Here is a 19,029-nt window from a genome sequence, read left to right as displayed (position 1 = left end):
ATCCTTACTTACAAACATTGATAAGATATTTGAAAAACTTATATATAAACGGGTGTATGGGTTTCTTGAAGCTAACAAATGGTGGTGGACCAACAGTTCACCACATGTTAATTGCGGTTCCTGAAGTAAGTACTTATACCTTGTTGAGAGGCTTGGCTTTGATTGCATTCAGTATTCAAGTGTCAATAAAGATGGCTACTAGCATCATTGAAGGATATACTTTAGAAACTCAATGTTATTTCAAATCTAGAATGGTAGACTAGTGAAAAGGGTGGTCACAAGGCATGAACACTAGGGGCCCTCAAGGTAACTAACCAATACTGTTGTAGATCCAGGCCCCTAAGATTGCCTTGCCTACCTATAAATTGGGAGCAGCTAAAGTCAACTAGTTTCCATCATCACATTTTGCTAATAGTTTGGTTTGCCCACCCACCCACCCTGTTATTATATATTTTTTCTTTTTCTTTTATGTACATCAATCACTTCATGTACTGGCATCAATGTCCACAACTGTCACCATATTAACTAATTCTACAATCAACCATAACCCTTATGTTAACTCGATAACCGGACCATCATCCGACACATGACGAGTGCATACGATACCAATTGATGTAGCCCCAGAGGGTCTTCTACAACGAACTATAACACGCAACGATACTACGAACTACAACACGCAACGATCTACAACGCAAGATGGAGGGATCAATTGGCATCAAAGACGCGCGCTCGCTTACACCAGTGCTCTTGCCTCAAGGTTTTCTTGGTGATCCAAATTTGGCTACTTGCGATTGCCAAGTTTTTTGTCCAGAGGTAGAAGCACTGTTGACCTGCGCTGGTGGGGATGTCGGGCTTCCTTCGTCAGCCAAATGGGATGAAGATGCGTTTGTTTCCCTAACAAATGAGGTGCGTTTCCACGAGATACGCCATAGCAGGTAGTAGGCAATTTCCAAGCGAGTTGCTGAGGTGTAGGCGATTTCCAAGTGAGTCGCGGAGATGTAGGCAATTTCCAAGCGAGTTGCTGAGGTGTAGGCGATTTCCAAGTGAGTCGCGGAGAGGTAGGCAATTTCCAAGCGAGTTGCTCAGGTGTAGGCGATTTCCAAGTGAGTCGCTCAGATGTAGGCAATTTCCAAGCGAGTTGCTGAGTTAGCGTTTCCATCCCCAAACTCAAGTGTAGTTATGACATGAAACAAGAGAAATATACTTCTAACATTATCTGTCATTGTTGTTGTTTGCTTTCGTGTTGTTGCTTCAGAACCATAGCAATTAATGTCCTGTATAAGCAACAATTTGGTTTCAGAAAAAATTACTCAACCTGTCAATCACTAATGAATATCTCTCAAAAAATTATGGATGCTCTTGATAAAGGAAATTATGCATGTGGAGTGTTTATTGATCTCCAGAAGGCTTTTGATACTGTTGATCATGAAATTCTGCTTACAAAGCTTCATCATTATGAAATTTGAGGTAATGCTCTCTCTTTATTTAGGTCCTACTTAATAGGTCGTCAACAATTTGTGTCTTTAAATGGAGCTAGATCAGCAAATAATCTTACCAGACATGGTGTCCCTTAAGGCTCTGTTTTAGGACCACTTTTATTTTTAATTTATATAAACGACTTGAATTGTGCAATTAACTATTCTATGGTACACCACTTTGCTGATGATACAAACCTCCTGCATTTCAGTGACTCTTTGAAACAACTGGCCAAACAAATGAATTTAGACCTCAAGCTTCTCTGTCATTGGCTGAATGCTAATAAGATTTCTCTTAATGCTAGCAAGACAGAATACATTATATTTAAACATGCACATAAACCTCTGAATTATGATTTTAGGCTTCTCATCAATGGTAAAAGGCTTATGCCTAGTGATTCTATTAAATATCTTGGTGTTCTATATATTAGATTCTGATTTAAGCTGGAAGACTCAGATCAATAATACTGTTGCCAAGCTCAAGAGGGCTAATGGAGCTTTAGCTAAACTTCGTCATTTTGTGCCTCAAAATGTCCTTATCCCAGTCTACTATGCCATTTTTCATTCCCACCTGCAATATTGTAATCAAATTTGGGGTCAACCAAAGAGTCTTGATGTTAATCGTATTGCTGTTTTACAAAATTTTGCTATCAGACTAATGACTTTTGAATCTCGAAGAGCATCATCTAGTATCATCTATGGCAACTTGGAAATCCTCAAATTCAATGATATTGTCCAGTGTCAGAACATTCTGTTTTTGCATAAGCTTTTTCATGATAAAATGCCTGCTACTATCCAGAATACTTTTGCGGTTGACTTCAACCATGCCCAGAGCACTTGCGCAGAAAAGGCTGGCTTGATCAATCTTCCTACTGTCAATACCGTTTGTTTTGGTAAAAATTCTATTAGATTGAGCACCATTAAATCCTGGAATAAGATACAGACATCAATGACTAAAAAATTTGTTTCCATAGATTACTTTGGTCTGAAAAGTGATCTAAAGAAGTATTTTATTGCCTCTTATTAATTTGTAACAAATTTTCCCTTTGTTCTCACACGGTTCATTTATCTGGTGATTATATATGTTCGTGCCGTCTTGTGTGTCCTGTGCCGTCTATTGTACTCGTCCAAGGGTGGCCTTATCCTCGTCTTAGCTTCTGCTATTAGGTAAGGTCTCCCTTCAAAAATAGTTTGTTTGTTTTTTCTCTTTATATTAAAATTTATTTAATTATTTGAACTGTACAGCTATTTTTGATTAATAAAATTATCTTATCTTATCTTATCTTAACAGCATTTCGATATTCCACACAAACATCGCATTGATCCTTCTTAGGTTGATGGAACCCTAGATTAAAATTTTCGTTGAAAATCTTACGATAATAATGTTCTTCCACATTGCTAGTAGAGTTTTCTAGCTTGAAAAGCTGGTACATTTTAGATATGTTCATGTGACAGGTGTATATCTGTCTGATCTGTCTCCTGTTGGCGTTGTCGATGTGCGCCATTGTGGTATCTTGGTCTACCATATTTGTTTTTGTTTTTGTAAAATAGGTGAGTATGTGTGTCCAGCGAGAGAGCAGATGTGGGATTTTAACGAGTAAACGACTGTATTTTCAAAAAACGAAGATAAAACAAAACTTTATAGCTACCAATGTTAGATTGCCGCCATATTTGTTTTTATTTGCTAGACTTTCGGCGCCGTTTAACTAGAACGGCATTAGGACTAAAGATGGTAGAGTTAAAAGTGTAAAAGAAGAAACACGTGTTTGTTGATTTTATATAGAAGAAAAACCATTTTCGTATTTGTTTATTTTATTACCCCCAAGTCATTGCTGAAATGGTCACAGGTTATGGGCCCAGTCCACCAAGAAACCAGTGGAAGAAGTGATTTTTGATGGGGATGAACGAAAATTTGAGATATGGGAAACAAAGATTTTAGGTTACATCATAGTCATAAGAAAAAGAGATAGTCTGGGTACCCGGGCCGTTTATTTACGTTTGTTTTGTTTTACGGCGCAATGATGAAATTATTGCGCCGAGACAAATTGAGACAAATTTGGTCTTCCGAAGATTGCGGACGCTTTTCTGTAACGGAAAATTTGTAAAACTTAAAAACCATGAAGGATTTCTGAACCTGATCCTGATTATCATTTATCTTGCGAAAAATTGCATGTGACGATAGAAGTAATTGGATTTGGTCAGTTTTCAGCAAACAATCATGGCAGAAATAAGAATTAGTGAGAATGAACGTAACGAAAATCGGAATATTAATGATGTGGATGAAAACGAAAGTCATGAAAACGAAGATCAGGCGCTATCATACTGCGAAAGGTGTGGAAAAAGATGCAAGTCTGCCCGTGGGGTCCTGCAACATCTACGTTTCTGTAAATCAAACGAGGTGAATGAAGACGAAGTTAGTCAACCTCCACCACAAGCTCCAAACAACTCGTTAGCAGTGGCAGACCAGCGAAACAATTTCGAGATTACTGAAAAATTCTATTGGGGAGATGTGAGAGGAAGCATTGCTAAAGAAAACCTTAAAACGTGTTATGAGAAAATCGTGTATTGGAGACGCAACTTGTTCATGTTGCCAAACGGTGCGGTCGGTAAATCGTTCATTCGTGAAATCAACCGATTGTTAAACTCCTGGTGTGAGAATAGTCCACTAAAAGAATGTGTAATGACAGCTATACACGTTATGCCAGCATTGCTGTTACAAAAACCAACAAAGACCTCAAAAAGTCGTGATCACGTCAATGCTCTTGAGCGGAGGTTAGTATACTGGCGAAATGGAGACTTTCTAAAGCTACTTGCTGAGGCAGCGGCTATACAGTCAAGAATGTCAAGCAAAAACACAAAAAGGGACATCAACACTATATCTCGGAGGTTTAAAGATTTAATGCAGAAAGGTAACGTTAATGGAGCGATTAAACTGATAACGAACAACATGACAGGTGGGGTATTGCCATTAAATAATCAGACTATCGATCTGCTACGGATGAAACATCCCGAAGCAAAAGAGGCTGACGAAGACGCGATAATGCAAGGACCAACGAAAACAGTCGAGCCGATTATCTATGACGTGATAGATGAAGCCATGGTTTTAAAAGCTGCACTATTGACGAAAGGTGGTGCAGGACCCTCTGGTATAGACGCCGATGGCTGGAGAAAGATCCTCACATCCAAAATGTATGGTGAAGGTGGAAAAGATCTTCGAACTGCATTTGCAAATGTAGTCAAGAAGATGTGTATTGAAGAATTTGATGATGGTACATTGGAAGCTTTGTTAGCATCAAGACTTGTACCATTAGACAAAAACCCAGGTCTAAGGCCAATTGGAGTTGGAGAAGTTTTGAGGCGAATTGCGGGGAAAATTGTTATGAGTGTTGTTAAACAAGATGTCGTTGGTGCATCATCTAAATCTCAAATGTGTGGACAAAAAGCAGGCAGTGAAGCAGCAATCCACGCAATGAAAGTGATGTTTGAAGATGATAACTCGGATGCAGTTTTACTTGTAGATGCAGCGAATGCTTTTAACAGCTTGAATAGATCGGTATTACTACACAACATCGGAATTATCTGTCCTGAAATATCGACTTTTGTAAAAAATTGCTATACGCGACCAGCACGACTCTTCGTCATTGGAGGTGCTGAATTGCTATCTAAAGAAGGTACAACACAAGGCGACCCTGTTGGTATGGCGATATATGCAATAGGAATTACACCCCTTCTCGATTCTCTGGTGTATCTCATTGGTACAGATCATAACAAGACAGTGGCCTTTGCTGATGACCTCACCGCATCTGGCAATCTTGAGTCAATACGAAAATGGTGGGACAATCTGACGCGAATCGGTCCCAGTTTTGGATACTTCCCACAACCAGTAAAATCTTGGCTGATCGTGAAATCAAGTAAACTTGAACAAGCCAGAAAGCAGTTCGAAGGTACATGCATTCAAATTACTGTTGAGGGTGAAAGACACCTGGGTGCTGTAATAGGAAGCGTTGAATACAAAGAGACGTATGTAAAAGCGATGGTGACCAAATGGGTCAGGGAGATCAATCTACTGTCAGACATAGCAGTAACGCAACCTCAAGCTGCATACATGTGCTTTGTAGATGGCTACAAGAACAAATTTACATACTTTCTAAGAACGATCTTTGGCATAGAAGAGTTCCTGACACCTCTCGATGAAGTTATTCGACACAAGTTTATCCCTGCGGTAACTGGTGGTCACATCGTTAACGATAACGAAAGGAAACTTTTAGCACTCCCTCCGAGGCTTGGTGGATTGGGAATAGATGTGTTTTGTAAAAATGCAACGATCGAGTATGAGAACTCGAGAAACATGACAGCCTCGCTGAGAAGTCAAATTCTCATGGTGAACAATGAAGAAGGTGACAAGTCCAAACAACAAATTCAATCAGAACGACGCAGACGCTATCAACAAGATCTTGAAGCATTGCGAGCTGAGATGACAGACGAGGAGAAACGAATCAATGAATCTAATATGCGAACGGGAGTCTCAAATTGGTTGACAACGCTTCCACTTATAGAGTGGGGGTACGATTTGACAAAGCAACAGTTCTGGGATGCAATCAAGATTCGATACAACTGGCAACTGGAACGATTGCCCTCCAACTGCATATGTGGTGTTCGGTTTGATTTAAGCCATGCATTGTCATGTAAAAAGGGTGGACTAGTCACACTTCGACACAACGAGATTCGCAACATAACTGCAGACCTTCTCAAGGAAGTATGTAAAGATGTAAGAGTAGAGCCGAGTCTTCTTGAAATCAATGGCGAAAGATTCCAACAACGCATGGCAAACGACGGAAATGAATCAAGACTGGATGTGAGTGCACGCAGTTTCTGGATTCCTGACCAAAGAGTATTTTTAGACATAAGGGTATTCAATGCCTACGCTCAGAGATACAGGAATATGGAAATAAGCAGAACCTTCCAGAAAAACGAAACGGAAAAGAAGAAGCAGTATAACGAGCGCGTACTTCAAGTGGAGAATGGTTCCTTTACACCTCTTGTATTCGCGACAAATGGTGCGATGGGCGATGAGTGCAAAGCCTTTTTTAAACGCTTAGTCGATATGATTGCTGAAAAACGGTCCATTCCGGTATCTTTAGCGACGAATGTCATACGAAAAAAGATATGTTTCTCGTTGCTACGGTCGACAATTCGATGTGTTCGGGGTTCTAGATCGACGCTAGATAGGGATATTAATCTCAATGACTTTGCGTTGGCGAATAGAGCTTCAATTTACGATTGCATCTAAATGTACTGTTAAATCAATATTAGTTATATGTCGTTTCGTATCGTAATGTCACCCTTTCAATGTTCAAAGTGTTATCTTTCCATGTATAATGTCTTTAGTCATTTGTGTTTTATATTGTAAATTCTAGGTTGGTTTATGTTAATATATTATTAATTGGTTTATTAAAAAAAAAAAAAAAAAAAAAAAAAAATGATGAAATTATTGGGGTGGCCGGAGCAACCAAAGTTGGTTGATCAAGTAATGAAAGTTATTGAAAGAGTGATTGATAAGTTACTTAGAGAAAGAATTGATATAGATAAGATGCAATTTGGTTTTGTTCTATGGCGTGGCACTACAGATGCAATATTTTTACTCAGACAGCTTCAAGAAAAGTACTTAGGAAAGAGAAAGAATCTCTATTTTGCCTTTGTAGATTTAGAGAAAGCTTTTGATAGAGTGTCACGTAAAGTTATTTGGTGGGCTATGAGAAAAATAGGTGTGGATGAGTGGCTAGTTACGATAGTACAGTCTATGTACAGCAATGCTTAAAGTCGTGTCAGGATTAACGATTCACTTAGTGATGAATTTAGTGTAAATGTTGGTGTACATCAGGGTTCTGTACTTAGTCTTTTGTTGTTTGTTCTAGTCTTGCGCTGTCGATGGAGTTCAGAACAGGTTGTCCATGGGAGTTATTGTATGCAGATAATTTGGTTCTCATAGCAGAGTCGATGGAAGAATTAGTTGAAAAGTTTGAAAAGTGGAAGAAAGGACTAGAAGAGGGCTAAGGGTGAACACAGCAAAGTCTAAAGTCATGATTAGTAGCATTGCAGCCAAGTGTGACCTTGTAGTTGGAAAGTGGCCTTGTGGAGTTTGCAGGAAAGGGGTTGGTAGTAACTCAATTTTTTGTCAGACTTGCAAGCATTGGGTACATAAGAAGTGCAGTAGTATTGGTGGAAGGTTAGAGCTGGCATTCTGTTTGTATGCAAGCTTTGCAAAGGTGAGATTATAGAGACTGAAGTATTTCCAGCTTCAATGATGTGCAACAGTGGCTCGTTAGAGATAGTTGAGAACTTCTGTTACTTAGGTGATATGTTCAAAAGTTCAGAGAGTTACTTCCTTTGTTGACTAACAGAGTCCTGTCAATTGAGGTAAAAGGTAGGTTGTATGAGGCCTGTGTAAGAAGTGTTATGTTGTACGGTAGTGAGACATGGGCAGTGAAGCAGGAAGATCTTGACCGTTTAGAAAGTAATGATATGACAATGGTTAGGTGGATGTGTAATGCCAGTCTGAGAGACAGAAAGAGTTCAGATGAGCTAAGAAGCAGGCTAAGTCTCTGTAGAATTAAAGATGTTATCCAGATAAGAAGATTGAATTGGCTGGGGCACTTGGAAAGAATGGAGGAGGATAATTGGGTAAGAAAGTGTAGAGACTTGATAGTTCCTGGGGCAAAGCCCAGAGGCAGACCGAGAAAGACTTGGCAGGAGGTTATAAGGACAGACTTGATAGAGAAGAAGTTGAGTTTAGATCTAACACAGTCTAGATCAGATTGGAAGAGGGTCATTAATATACCCTGTCCAATGTTGTAGCCAGTTTTAAAAACAATAGCGAAAAATTTTATGCCTCTTTTTACAAATGTGTTTCCGAGAATATTGTTTTCAAAAACTTATCAAAAAGAGCATCAGTTATCCTAGGATTTGAGTTAGCGAACTATGTACTTGCCCACCTAACAGGTTCAGTTGTTAATGGTGATATTGCAAATGTATCTCCAGGTACAAATTTTTCACCAAAGGAAAAGCAAATTATTAAATATCTTGCAGGATATGTTTTTGGAACACATTACAGACGTATACGTAGATCGAAACAAAGTCGTAGTATCTTGAATCTGCAAAGCATACATCTACTTATTGCTGGTAAATCAACTGACCAGGAACACGATACCGAAATCAATACACTAATTCGCATTAAAGACCGAGGCGGCTTATGGACAGTAACATCAGAAGTTTTTGAAATTTTTTCCATAGTTGAATCCCATTTCCGCCAAGAGTCTAGCACCACGCATAGAATTATTGACAGTAAAAAAATGGTATCATATCTCATGAATAATGCAAGAATTTTATGCAATTACAACAAATTAAAAAATGCTTCAACTGAAGAAGTTAGTAAAGAGATAGCTTTGAATTTACTGGAACATCTTATCATGTTGTATATTCGTGTTCGTGTATATTCACTTGTGAAGGATAAATGTCAACGGCACAATGTTAAATCAAAGGCTAAAAAATCACGATCCTTGCGAACTGAAGTAAAAAAAGCATCAAGCACTTTGGATCATGGACATTAGTCTTGAACAACAGACTATAAACTTGTTAAAACAGCTATTTTTATAGCTACAAACTTATAAAAAACATTATTTTGGAAAGAACGAGAAGTACACGGAAATATTCAACCTTTAAAAGTAAGTATTTTTGTATGGAACTTACAGAAAATGATTTCATACACATTCAGTTTATTGTGTGCTGCAAAATACTACCTTCAGAATAATGCTGGATAAATATTTGCCCATTGGGACTCAAAAATTTATGTGGAACTTATATTTGTGAATACTGGCCCACAGAATTTTCTAATCATACTCACCATCAGAACCATAAAAACAGAGTAAGGTGAAGCCAGTAATAATGTTTTTTAAGATGTGTTGCTATAAAAATAACCGTTTTTGTGTGCTGCTTCTTCTTTGATTTGTTGATGACTTGGCGCCTTAATCATTTTCTTCATTATTTCTTTTTTTTACGACATGGCATAGACTCAACATCAATTTTGGCAAATGCTTCGTTGTCAATACAATTACCAGCTATTGGTCTGAATATTTTTTGTGTACGAATCGTGTTATCGTTGTATCCAAAATCTCTAACAGTAGGATTGTCTTTTCTATGCCCCATTGATCGTTGTCTTCCGAAATAATTTTCCAGTGGATCTTGGCAAAAGCGCTCTGTAAGAACATATGCTACACCATGTGACAATAGATATTTAATAAGCTCGATCGATGAATATGTTGTGATTTTAATACCTTCATATGTTTGCCATGAGATGAACATGTTAGATTTGGCATTATCAGTGAAATTTCCAGGTCTTGTGGCAATTGAGTCCTTCCAATCAGAAAAATATTTTAGAAATGTTTCAAGTAGCCATGTAAAGCGCTCGTCATCTTGTGATTCGAATGGTTTTAGAAACGATTTTGCTTTAGTGATGCCTTCTTTTGTATTTCTGATGTTCAAACAATCAAAGAACTTGTCCATCATCATACAAAACGTGGCAGTAGCTTCTGCTTCTGGTGGTCCATATGTTTGGAGTGCATGAAAAACTGATTCACTTAACACCTGTGCAGCTAGTCGGACATTCATCACAGAAAAGGGTGTGAGTTTAATATGGTTATTTGTGATTTTGGGAACAAGGTGGAGACCACAGTCCAAATCATCAAAAAAAAGCTTTGATATGTGATTCCATGTCAGATATTTACCATTGTTCCACATACTTCTTGTGCACCTTCCAGTCATTGAATTAGCTAAGCAGTTTCTGGCAGTTTTAATCAGATGTGGTGGGTCGGATATGAAGTAAATATATCTCTTTTCAGTTGCCATCACATTAAGTGTACGATAGGTTACATCAACGTCTCTATTAGCATCTTCCACTCTTGTCATATTAAAATGCATCCGATACATACTGCGGTTTGGAGAAGCGCCATCACTTGTAACACCGACCACTTTAATTCCACAATTATCCTCCAATATGCCAACAGCTTTCCAAAATAATGTAAATAACTGAACAGACGTAGCATTTGTGGTTGCAAAGTTGGCAAGGGAGAATTTTAAGGGGTTAACAATACTTCGAATTAAAAAGACCAGCATGTGTGATGCAATGTCATCAGATTTTTGAAGGGATGCCAAATTAAGTTCCATATCACCTAAGTCCACATATCCAATTAAGTCACCGGTGTGCTTATCCCAAAATAATTTCTCTTGTATTTTTATTTCATCCATTAACACAATACCATATCGTTCTATGTTTGAAAAATTCTCCACTATTTTTTTTAATTCTAAGATGACATCTTTATTAAATCCTTGTTGTGGTCGTATATAGTTTTTGTAGTCCCTTAATCGGCGACGACTGGGCAAAATAACGAAACCAGCTTTTGTTTTCTCGTCATAACGAATTTCATCATAAAACGAAGGCGATTTTGCAGCTAAACCCAAACAATACCGGATAATCATAGGATGATATCTAACAGCTGTCTTTGATGAAGAAAGATATTTTTGTTGTTCACTCCAAAAGAATTGCATAAATTCAGGCATCTTTTCGTAATCTGCATTTGAAATGATATTCATCATATCTTTGCTCAAACTATCATCAACAGGTACTGCCTTTTGTACGATTTCTTCCATCATCTTTAATTTGTCAGCTTTTAACTGTTTGTTCTCAATTCTATAACTTTGAAGTTTCAATTTTATACGATCAGGAGATGTTAAGGAAACAGGAGCTTTATCATGAGCCGGTGTGGATAAATTGTCTTGTTTTCTTTGAAGACCAAGTTTTTCCCTAGATTCAGCTTTCAAACACGGTTCACATTTGTCTTCAGTGTTAATTAATAATTGGCAGGAAGGTGGTCGATGCCATTTTGTTTGAGAAAGAGGATTTGGTAATATGTCTATTGTTGGGTTAAATTTTTTAGGTGCAGTATATTCAATGCAACTACCAGAAAATGATCTTGGCAAACCAGGACAAACAAAGAAACCCGAAATGTATCTAATCAAATTAGAAATTGTGATATTTTTAACTGAGTGGTCATAGATATTATAAATTTGATGTTGTTTAGGAAGACTCCATAGTAGCACACGGACATTAAACTGAAGACTTGTATCAACATAAAACTCATACTTTGGTACCATATGAATATCATCATTGCAATAAAATTGAACACTGTTCTCGGAATAATTATATTGCCACTCGGCAAGTCTGAGATTTCGAATACAGGAAGAAAATTCAGAAAATGATTGATAACATTCAAAATATTCAGGTGCTTTAATTTCTGGAGGTGGATGTTGAGCTCTCTTTAATAAAGTTGACTGTGATGATTCCCTTGGTTTTGTTATGGTTGAAGAAGAAGGAATGCTTTTGATGGGTAAATTGAGGCAAGGCAATTCACCAGGATTCAATGTAACTCTGCTCTCATGACGATAATATTGATTTTCATTATAGTGCCGTTGACAAATGAAGATCCTTTTATTTGCTATTCTGTCACGAAGTGCTTTATCAACCACACGATCTTTGGTGACAATAGCTATCAATTTTTTCCTCCACTGGGAATCGAACGTATTATCACTAGTCGGGACTTTAAAAATAGCTATTCCCTTGTACTTAGCTCTTCGTGATACTGTACAGCCAAATATTGAACAATTATCTCCAGGCATATCAATAAAAAAATCAAATTAAATTCTTTGTTTACAACAAAAAAGAGTAATCTGAACCAGAAAAACCGCCATTTCTAATTTACCGTGCCTGTAGAAAACTGGGTTCTAGTTTAATTACGGCCACAAAAGGATCAAAACAATGCTTCTATTGTTATAGCGCTCTCTTTTCAAGACTATCTCTTTTTCTTATGACTATGGTTACATGAGTGTCAAGGACCAAGGAATTTAAAGACACTTTAGTTGGAACTAGTAGTATCGAAATTGATCCAGATAAAAAAGAACTTGCATTTGCTGAACTTTACAATTTTTAGATGAACGTTCTTTGTCAATAGATGAATTCCGTGTTTACATTATTGTATGCATGCGCACTAAATGGCAGGAAAGAAACCACAACGTATGGAAGAACAACAAGGGTTTAGACCGTGCTGTAGCCAGATATTTCAGTAGAGGATTTATTTTAAAACAGTTTTAAAGTTATTTCAGAGTTAGTTGTTGAAGATGCCTGATTCATGCTGTGCCGCAGATTGTACAAATATGCGAGGAAAAGAAAAAAAACTTTGTTTTTACTGGATTCCCTTTGGAAGTACTCCTGAAAGTAAACGTCGCAGGGAGCTGTGGGTGAATGCAATAAAAAGAAAGAACTAGCAAGATGAAAAGATTGACAACTCAAGAATATGTAGTGAACATTTTATAAGTGGTAAATTGTGCAGCTAGCTATAACTTATTTTTAGAAGTGGTATTTCAGCTGAACTTTATGGTTACATCAACCAGCTAGCTAGCTATAAATTTAATAACAACATTTTTTTGTAGGTGCTAAATCAAACGCTTTACGTCATCCTGACTATGTACCAAGCTTATTTAAGTACAATACTCCTTCTGTATCTGACTGTGAACCAGGACCTTCATGAAAAAGGAAGTATTGATAGGTACCAACGTGCTCAAAAGTTTAAGGCAATAAAACTACAGCATAGTGAATCGTTGGACATGCAAGAGGAGGAAGATTATGGAGCTACAAAGTCATTTGTGGATAAAGGTAGCTTGTTGGTCTTAGCTGTGTATTTATTTGAAAGTAACTAAGAATACAAAGTATGTAGCTAGGTAGCTTATGTTATATTTTATGCTAAAATATATTAAACAATTACATTTTTATGTTTTTAGGAACTCAAACAACAACAGAAAATAACATCAAAGCACTGGAAGAGGAAATTTGCAGACTCAAAAATAAAAACACAGAACTTTTGATAAAAGTTAATGAAAAAATAATTAGCACAGGACCCTCACAACAATGTCCTATGAAAATCTTAAATGCAGCGATAAAATGTTCCTATTTTACACAGGATTGGAGAATGTTGCTGATTTTGATTGTTTTTTTTTATTATTTCAAGATAAAGTTGAGAAAGTTTGTGATATCTCTATGAAAGATCATCTCTTGATAATATTGGTTGAGTTAAGGCTTGGATTACTTAACAAGGACCTAGCACACAGATTTGGCATTTCTTTTCAAAAAGTTTCCAAGATTTATAGATCATGGTTGCCAATCATTGCTGAAAATGTACAGTTCTTAATTGTTTGGCCTCAGAGGCACATAGTATGAAGTAATTTACCAGCAGCTTTTCATGAAAAGTTCCTGAACTGTGCTGTCATAATTGATTGCACAGAAATTTTTATTGAAAGACCATTTGGTTTAAATACACGTGCTCAAACATGGTCGAACTATAAACATACAAACACAATAAAATACCTTATTGGTATAACACCGTCAGGTTCTGTCATTTTTTTGTCACGTGGTTGGGGTGGACGTGTGTCCGACAAAGATATAACAAATAAAAGTGGATTTTTAAATAAAGTTATGCATGGGGATTGTGTTATGGCTGATCGTGGTTTCACTATAGAAGAAGAACTTTGTATATCACTTTGTATATTGGCAACTTCGGTTAAATTGTCGGACATTTTTTGACTTTGTGTTGTTTCATAATCAATAAATCTTTTTTTGCCTGTAACATCCAAAGTAATATCATCGAAATTTATTGCTTCTGGTAAATAAAGAGTGGTAAGGGGTTCTGGCAGATTACAAATTTCGTTTTCACCGTCACCTCCTCAGCAGTATCAGTTGCACTTGTGTCATAAGCATCAGGAAGTATATCTATAGCCTTTAAAATAGCTAATTCCTTGCTAATATTTTTTTTAATTCTAACATTTTCCTCTTTTTGAATTCACATGAACCAGCCATAGGATCGTCGAAGCTATCAATGGAGCAGGAATTGCTTGTCTCCTTGATTTTTTCCAACTGCATAGAGTACTAGTGCAAGCAACTTTATTTAATCCCAACTGAGTGCATGCTTGAAGTCTAAATAACAAAGCTGCCACGTGACTGCATACTGATCCTAATCTATAAAATATAATTAATTGATCATTGTCAAGTTATGTTTCAGTAAAACGTTTTATGTGATGTAGAAGAAGCAGATAAATTGTCAGTATTTCTGAAGTAATGTTTGCCATGCTTACCCTGCCATACACTTGCAATTAACAGTAAAGATCCACCCTCCAGAGTTGTTTACTGCAGCCCATACTTCGTAGCATTGTTGTTTCTGTCCTTGTCTCTGACTAGGCAATACCTAAAAGTGAAAAGAAACATGTTTAAAATATTTATTAGTTTCATATGGCTAGCTAGCTGTATTTAGAAAGAATACCTACCTCAGATTTAATAATACAATAATCACAATTATTGTCGATTGCATGGTAAAATACGTCCTGTACATGACCACTCACATAAAAGTTATAGGCTTCCAACGACCTGTATGCTTTCATAGCTTCATGTGAGAATTCATTTGGAGTATTGATCAGATATTGGTACATATCACCCCAAGTTAAATCAGGCATCAAAGCAACATTATTACTCCAGTTCTCCAGTATATAAGGATCAGGCAATATTGTCTCGTCGGATAAAGTTAATTTCTTTTCATATTGTTTTCTATCATCCTCGTGCATAGAGGCATAATATTCCGATCCCTTCCACATGGCTATGTCGCATTAAACGTGCTCAACTTAATTTTGTTATAATTTCTGCCAGTTCCTTGCGCGTCCTCAAAAATGTAAACAAATGACGTCACACGGGAATTCATTCGTGAAGCAAAAGATGATGGAATTTTATTCAGGAAGTAGCAAACCGAGAATAATTACCCTATTCAACCAACTTACAACATTGTTGAAAAGTGACAATGAATCAGTAACTGATTATATGATGAGGGCAGAAAAAACTGCAGCCACATTGAAAACAGCTGGTGAGAATGTCAGTGATGCTTTGTTAATTGCAATGGTACTCAAGGAACTCCCCGATCAGTACAAAGCCTTTGTTGCTATTATAACACAATCCGAAACTGTAGACACATTTTACAAATTCAAGCAAGCTCTGAGAAATTTTGATGAAACTGAAACTGCCCGATCTACAAAACCAGAAGCTAATAAAAATGAAGCTATTATAAAAGCACGAAATGATATTTATCTAAACAACTCATTTGTTACAGTTGTGGAGTTGCTGGACATAAAGCGAGTGAATGTCGGCGACAATGATGTACCGTTTGTAGATCCTCATCGCACTCGAACCGTAACTGCCGAAAACAAAACCGTGACCAGGCCAAGTCGATGAGTGATAATAATCAGAGTCATTTTTTTGCATTTAAGATTAATGATGACTTCAGTATGAAAATTAATGGTAGTGAGACACTACTCGTGGACTGTGGAGCAACAACCCATATAGTAAATTCTAAAGAGAATATGATTGAAATTGATAACAACTTCAAACCAGCTGAACATTATATAGAATTGGCAGATGGGAGCAAATGAAACAATGTTGCATTGAAAAGAGGAACGTATGTCACATACTTACGTACATAAAGTGGAGAACTAGTAAAAGTTAACCTTGAAAACGCACTGTATGTACCAACTTACCCTCAAAATATTTTTTCTGTTCAAGCCGCAACCCGTAAAGGTGTTGTTGTCAACTTCTCCAATGATCATGCTAATCTCATTGCCCCAGATGGAACAATCTTTCCAATCGAACAACGCCAACGACTATACTATCTGTACAAGAATAATGTGAGCCAAAAACGCATAGAGGATTTGAGAACATGGCACAGAATATTAGGACACTGTAATATTGATGATGTGATAAATTAGAATCTGTAGTTCAAGGAATGCACATCAGTGAACGAGAAAAATTTGACTGTGAGGTATGTACAATAGCAAAGCAGACCAACACTTTTAATCTTCAGCCAGACATCCGTGCCACGACTCCTTTCGAACTTGTACACACCGACCTAGCCGGACCAATAGAACCAGCGTCACTGAATGGCTTCAGATATGCTCTTGTTTTCACAGGATGTATGTTTACTTATTTTTTAAAACAGAAATCTGATGCGTCCCGTGCAATAGAAAATTTTCAGCAGACATAGCGCCCTACGGCAAAGTGAAAACCTTTAATTTTGACGAAGAAGTACCATTGTGTTACTTGTTTGGGTGGATGACATTATTATTACATCAAGTAAGGACGAACTGCTCAACACTGTCAAGATCCAGTTGAAGAATCGATTTAATATGAAAGATCTTGGAACACTCTCATCGTTTCTTGGAATTGATTTTGAGAGGGGGATTGACTACGTCACCATGTTCCAGTCCCGTTACCTTAAAGATGTCCTTATCCGATTCAGTCTCAATGATTGTAAACCGAGGAATACCCCATGCGAACAAAACCCTGCCGCATATATATTAGATGAGACCAGTGATACTGAGAAGACCGATAAAGAAACCAAACTATATCGTCAAATGGTGGGAAGCATTGTATATGCCATGACTTGCTCTCGACCTTGAGTTATGTTGTAACTAAGCTGTCTCAACACTTGTCAAAGCCTGAAAATTCAGACTGGATTATGTTAAAACATGTATTTCGATATATAAAGAATACTGTGAGTTATACATTCACTTTTCGTAAACTAAACCATGAAGAATTTCGTTTCTATGCATTTTGTGATGCTGATTGGGATTTTTCTTTGGATAACAAAAGAAGTATTACCGGTTATTGTATCAGCATCAATCCGAGTGGGCCACCTATCAGTTGGAGGTCGAAAAAAACAGGCGTCTGTGGCACTTTCAACATGCGAAGCTGAATTTATGGCCCTCTCAGTAACAGCTCAGGAGACCGCCTACATAACACGACTTATCATAGATTTAACAAATTTTGACCTCAAGCCGCCTGTGATTAAAAATGACAACCAAGGTGCCTTAGCGTTATTGAAAAACCCCGTAAAGCACATGAAGGCCAAACATATCGATATCCGATACCATTATATCAGAGAATGTTTTCAACAGAATCAGATAGCTGTAGACACCTTTGATTGATTTTGTTTACATAACAAAAGACAAAACACTGAACTTAAATATTGAGAATTATTCGTCCGTTATCAAGCTCAACTCTACTTGATAGTAACTATCAATGTTTTAGTGAAGTAATACAAACATTTGATGCTACTGAAAGGAAGTAGGTGTATTTATTTCCGTACTTCTGACTGAAAACGTACTTTGAGTTTGTTGTTTGGCTTGGGGCCTAGCTACGCATTTTTGGGAAGCGACTACCACGAGGCCATTCGTCCTTGGTCACACGAACGGCATTCGTTTTCTCCTACGCGCTTTTGCTTTCTCCCGCGGTCTTGCACCTGACACCCGACTCGCTGTTTCTTGTCTGAATTGCTGTTGCCGTTCTAGTTTGGACTTATGCGCAAGCTAATTTTTGGCTGTGATTGATCGAGGGGTACATCTCGCTGACAGGATTACTACTGACAAGCCTGAATTTAGGACCTAGGACGTGGTTATAATGATTTCTTCCATAGATGAGCTCCAAGAAAGTGATCGCCACGGAATGGAAAGTAGACCCAGTAGATGGAAGGGATAAACGTGCCCTTCTTAGAGATATGCAACAACTTTTGGATGACACTACTGATGTAGATCAAAAGGTTAATCTTTTCCAGGGATTGCTACCATTGCTTCCTGCTGACTTACAACCAAGGTTAAAGAAGCTCCTCAAACTAGACACTGCTTTAGTGGCAGGGGATGTTACTCCTGATTCGAAAGAACTTGACAACGAGGAAGATGGTAGTCCTGAAAAGACCAGGCAAGAGGAGGGAGCTACGGCAGACCTGGTCAAGTTGCTAGGACTACAATCAGCAGGAACAAGCACCTTCAGGAAAGAATGTCGTATCTCTGGAATAACAGATGACAATAAGAAAATCAATTATATTAGCCTATGTAAGGAAGTAGGAGAAGCAAAGAAGAAAGGGTTCAAATCCGGTTCATGACGGTGGAAATGCAGAGAATGAAATATGACATCACAAAAATCCGAACGGATAAACCCCAAGAGAGACAAAATCGTGGAAACACTTTTGGTGGTACCCAAAGTTGGAAAAGGCTGCGACAGTTGTGAAAAGAAAGGGAGAAGTGAGCAATGTACCCACTGTTGGAAATGTGGTGGTGAGAATCACCAATCAAGACACTGTCAGATGAAGAAGTCGTCAAACGAGAAGAGACTAGAGAATTGAGGCGACCTCTAGTCTCCAGAAAAACGAACTCGTCTCCCATTTTTTGCAACTACTGTGTAAATAACAATTGTCCATCTGAAGCAAAGTTGTGTTCCGGTTGCCATGCGGTGAAATAGTGCAGTAAAAGATGCCAAGAAAATGATTGGAAAAATCATAAAGTTCTTTGCGCAGCCATAAAACTGTTGGAAAATGAACAACAGAGAGAAATTGAAGAGAGATGCGTATTTACCAGTGAAAAA

At 37.6% G+C, this 19,029-nt stretch overlaps 4 protein-coding genes across 4 annotated transcripts in view; 3 read left to right on the top strand and 1 right to left on the bottom strand.

The window, feature by feature from the left end:
- Positions 1-19,029, top strand: part of LOC130647272 (hydroxymethylglutaryl-CoA lyase, mitochondrial-like) — a 93,287-nt gene that overhangs the window by 1,137 nt on the left and 73,121 nt on the right. The window lies entirely within an intron of this gene.
- The window catches only part of LOC130647271 (uncharacterized), a 28,534-nt gene continuing 12,786 nt past the window's right edge, over positions 3,282-19,029 (top strand). Inside the window, exon 1 of the mRNA XM_057453061.1 lies at positions 3,282-7,552. Within this exon, the coding sequence (XP_057309044.1) occupies positions 3,694-6,765 (3,072 nt within the window). The 5' untranslated portion in view covers positions 3,282-3,693 and the 3' untranslated portion in view covers positions 6,766-7,552. The remainder of the gene's footprint in view (positions 7,553-19,029) is intronic.
- Positions 12,576-14,160, top strand: LOC130648105 (uncharacterized). The gene is made up of 6 exons (XM_057454128.1): positions 12,576-12,646; positions 12,702-12,798; positions 13,014-13,236; positions 13,362-13,523; positions 13,589-13,755; positions 13,828-14,160. The coding sequence occupies exons 1-6, from the start codon at positions 12,576-12,578 to the stop codon at positions 14,158-14,160; spliced, it is 1,053 nt and encodes a 350-aa protein (XP_057310111.1).
- On the bottom strand, positions 14,394-15,221 carry LOC130648104 (uncharacterized). Its single transcript, XM_057454127.1, has 3 exons — positions 14,898-15,221; positions 14,709-14,818; positions 14,394-14,592 (listed from the first exon to the last, which is right to left on the bottom strand). The coding sequence occupies exons 1-3, from the start codon at positions 15,219-15,221 to the stop codon at positions 14,394-14,396; spliced, it is 633 nt and encodes a 210-aa protein (XP_057310110.1).

This window comes from Hydractinia symbiolongicarpus, chromosome 6, assembly GCF_029227915.1.
Source record: "Hydractinia symbiolongicarpus strain clone_291-10 chromosome 6, HSymV2.1, whole genome shotgun sequence".
Classification (NCBI taxonomy): domain Eukaryota; kingdom Metazoa; phylum Cnidaria; class Hydrozoa; order Anthoathecata; family Hydractiniidae; genus Hydractinia; species Hydractinia symbiolongicarpus.
Note: the sequence above shows the minus strand (reverse complement) of the source record. Positions and strands in the feature narration are given on the sequence as shown.

Bases quoted from the DNA above. Each gene is read 5' to 3' on its own strand.
- LOC130648105 (XM_057454128.1), top strand. From the start codon at position 12,576: ATGGCAGGAAAGAAACCACAACGTATGGAAGAACAACAAGGGTTTAGA. The intron at 12,647-12,701 runs GTAGAGGATTTA...TAGTTGTTGAAG, and splicing joins TGCTGTAGCCAGATATTTCA to ATGCCTGATTCATGCTGTGC. The intron at 12,799-13,013 runs GTAAACGTCGCA...ATTTTTTTGTAG, and splicing joins CTTTGGAAGTACTCCTGAAA to GTGCTAAATCAAACGCTTTA.
- LOC130648104 (XM_057454127.1), bottom strand. From the start codon at position 15,221: ATGTGGAAGGGATCGGAATATTATGCCTCTATGCACGAGGATGATAGA. The intron at 14,819-14,897 runs GTAGGTATTCTT...TTTCACTTTTAG, and splicing joins ATTGTATTATTAAATCTGAG to GTATTGCCTAGTCAGAGACA. The intron at 14,593-14,708 runs GTAAGCATGGCA...TATATTTTATAG, and splicing joins AATTGCAAGTGTATGGCAGG to ATTAGGATCAGTATGCAGTC.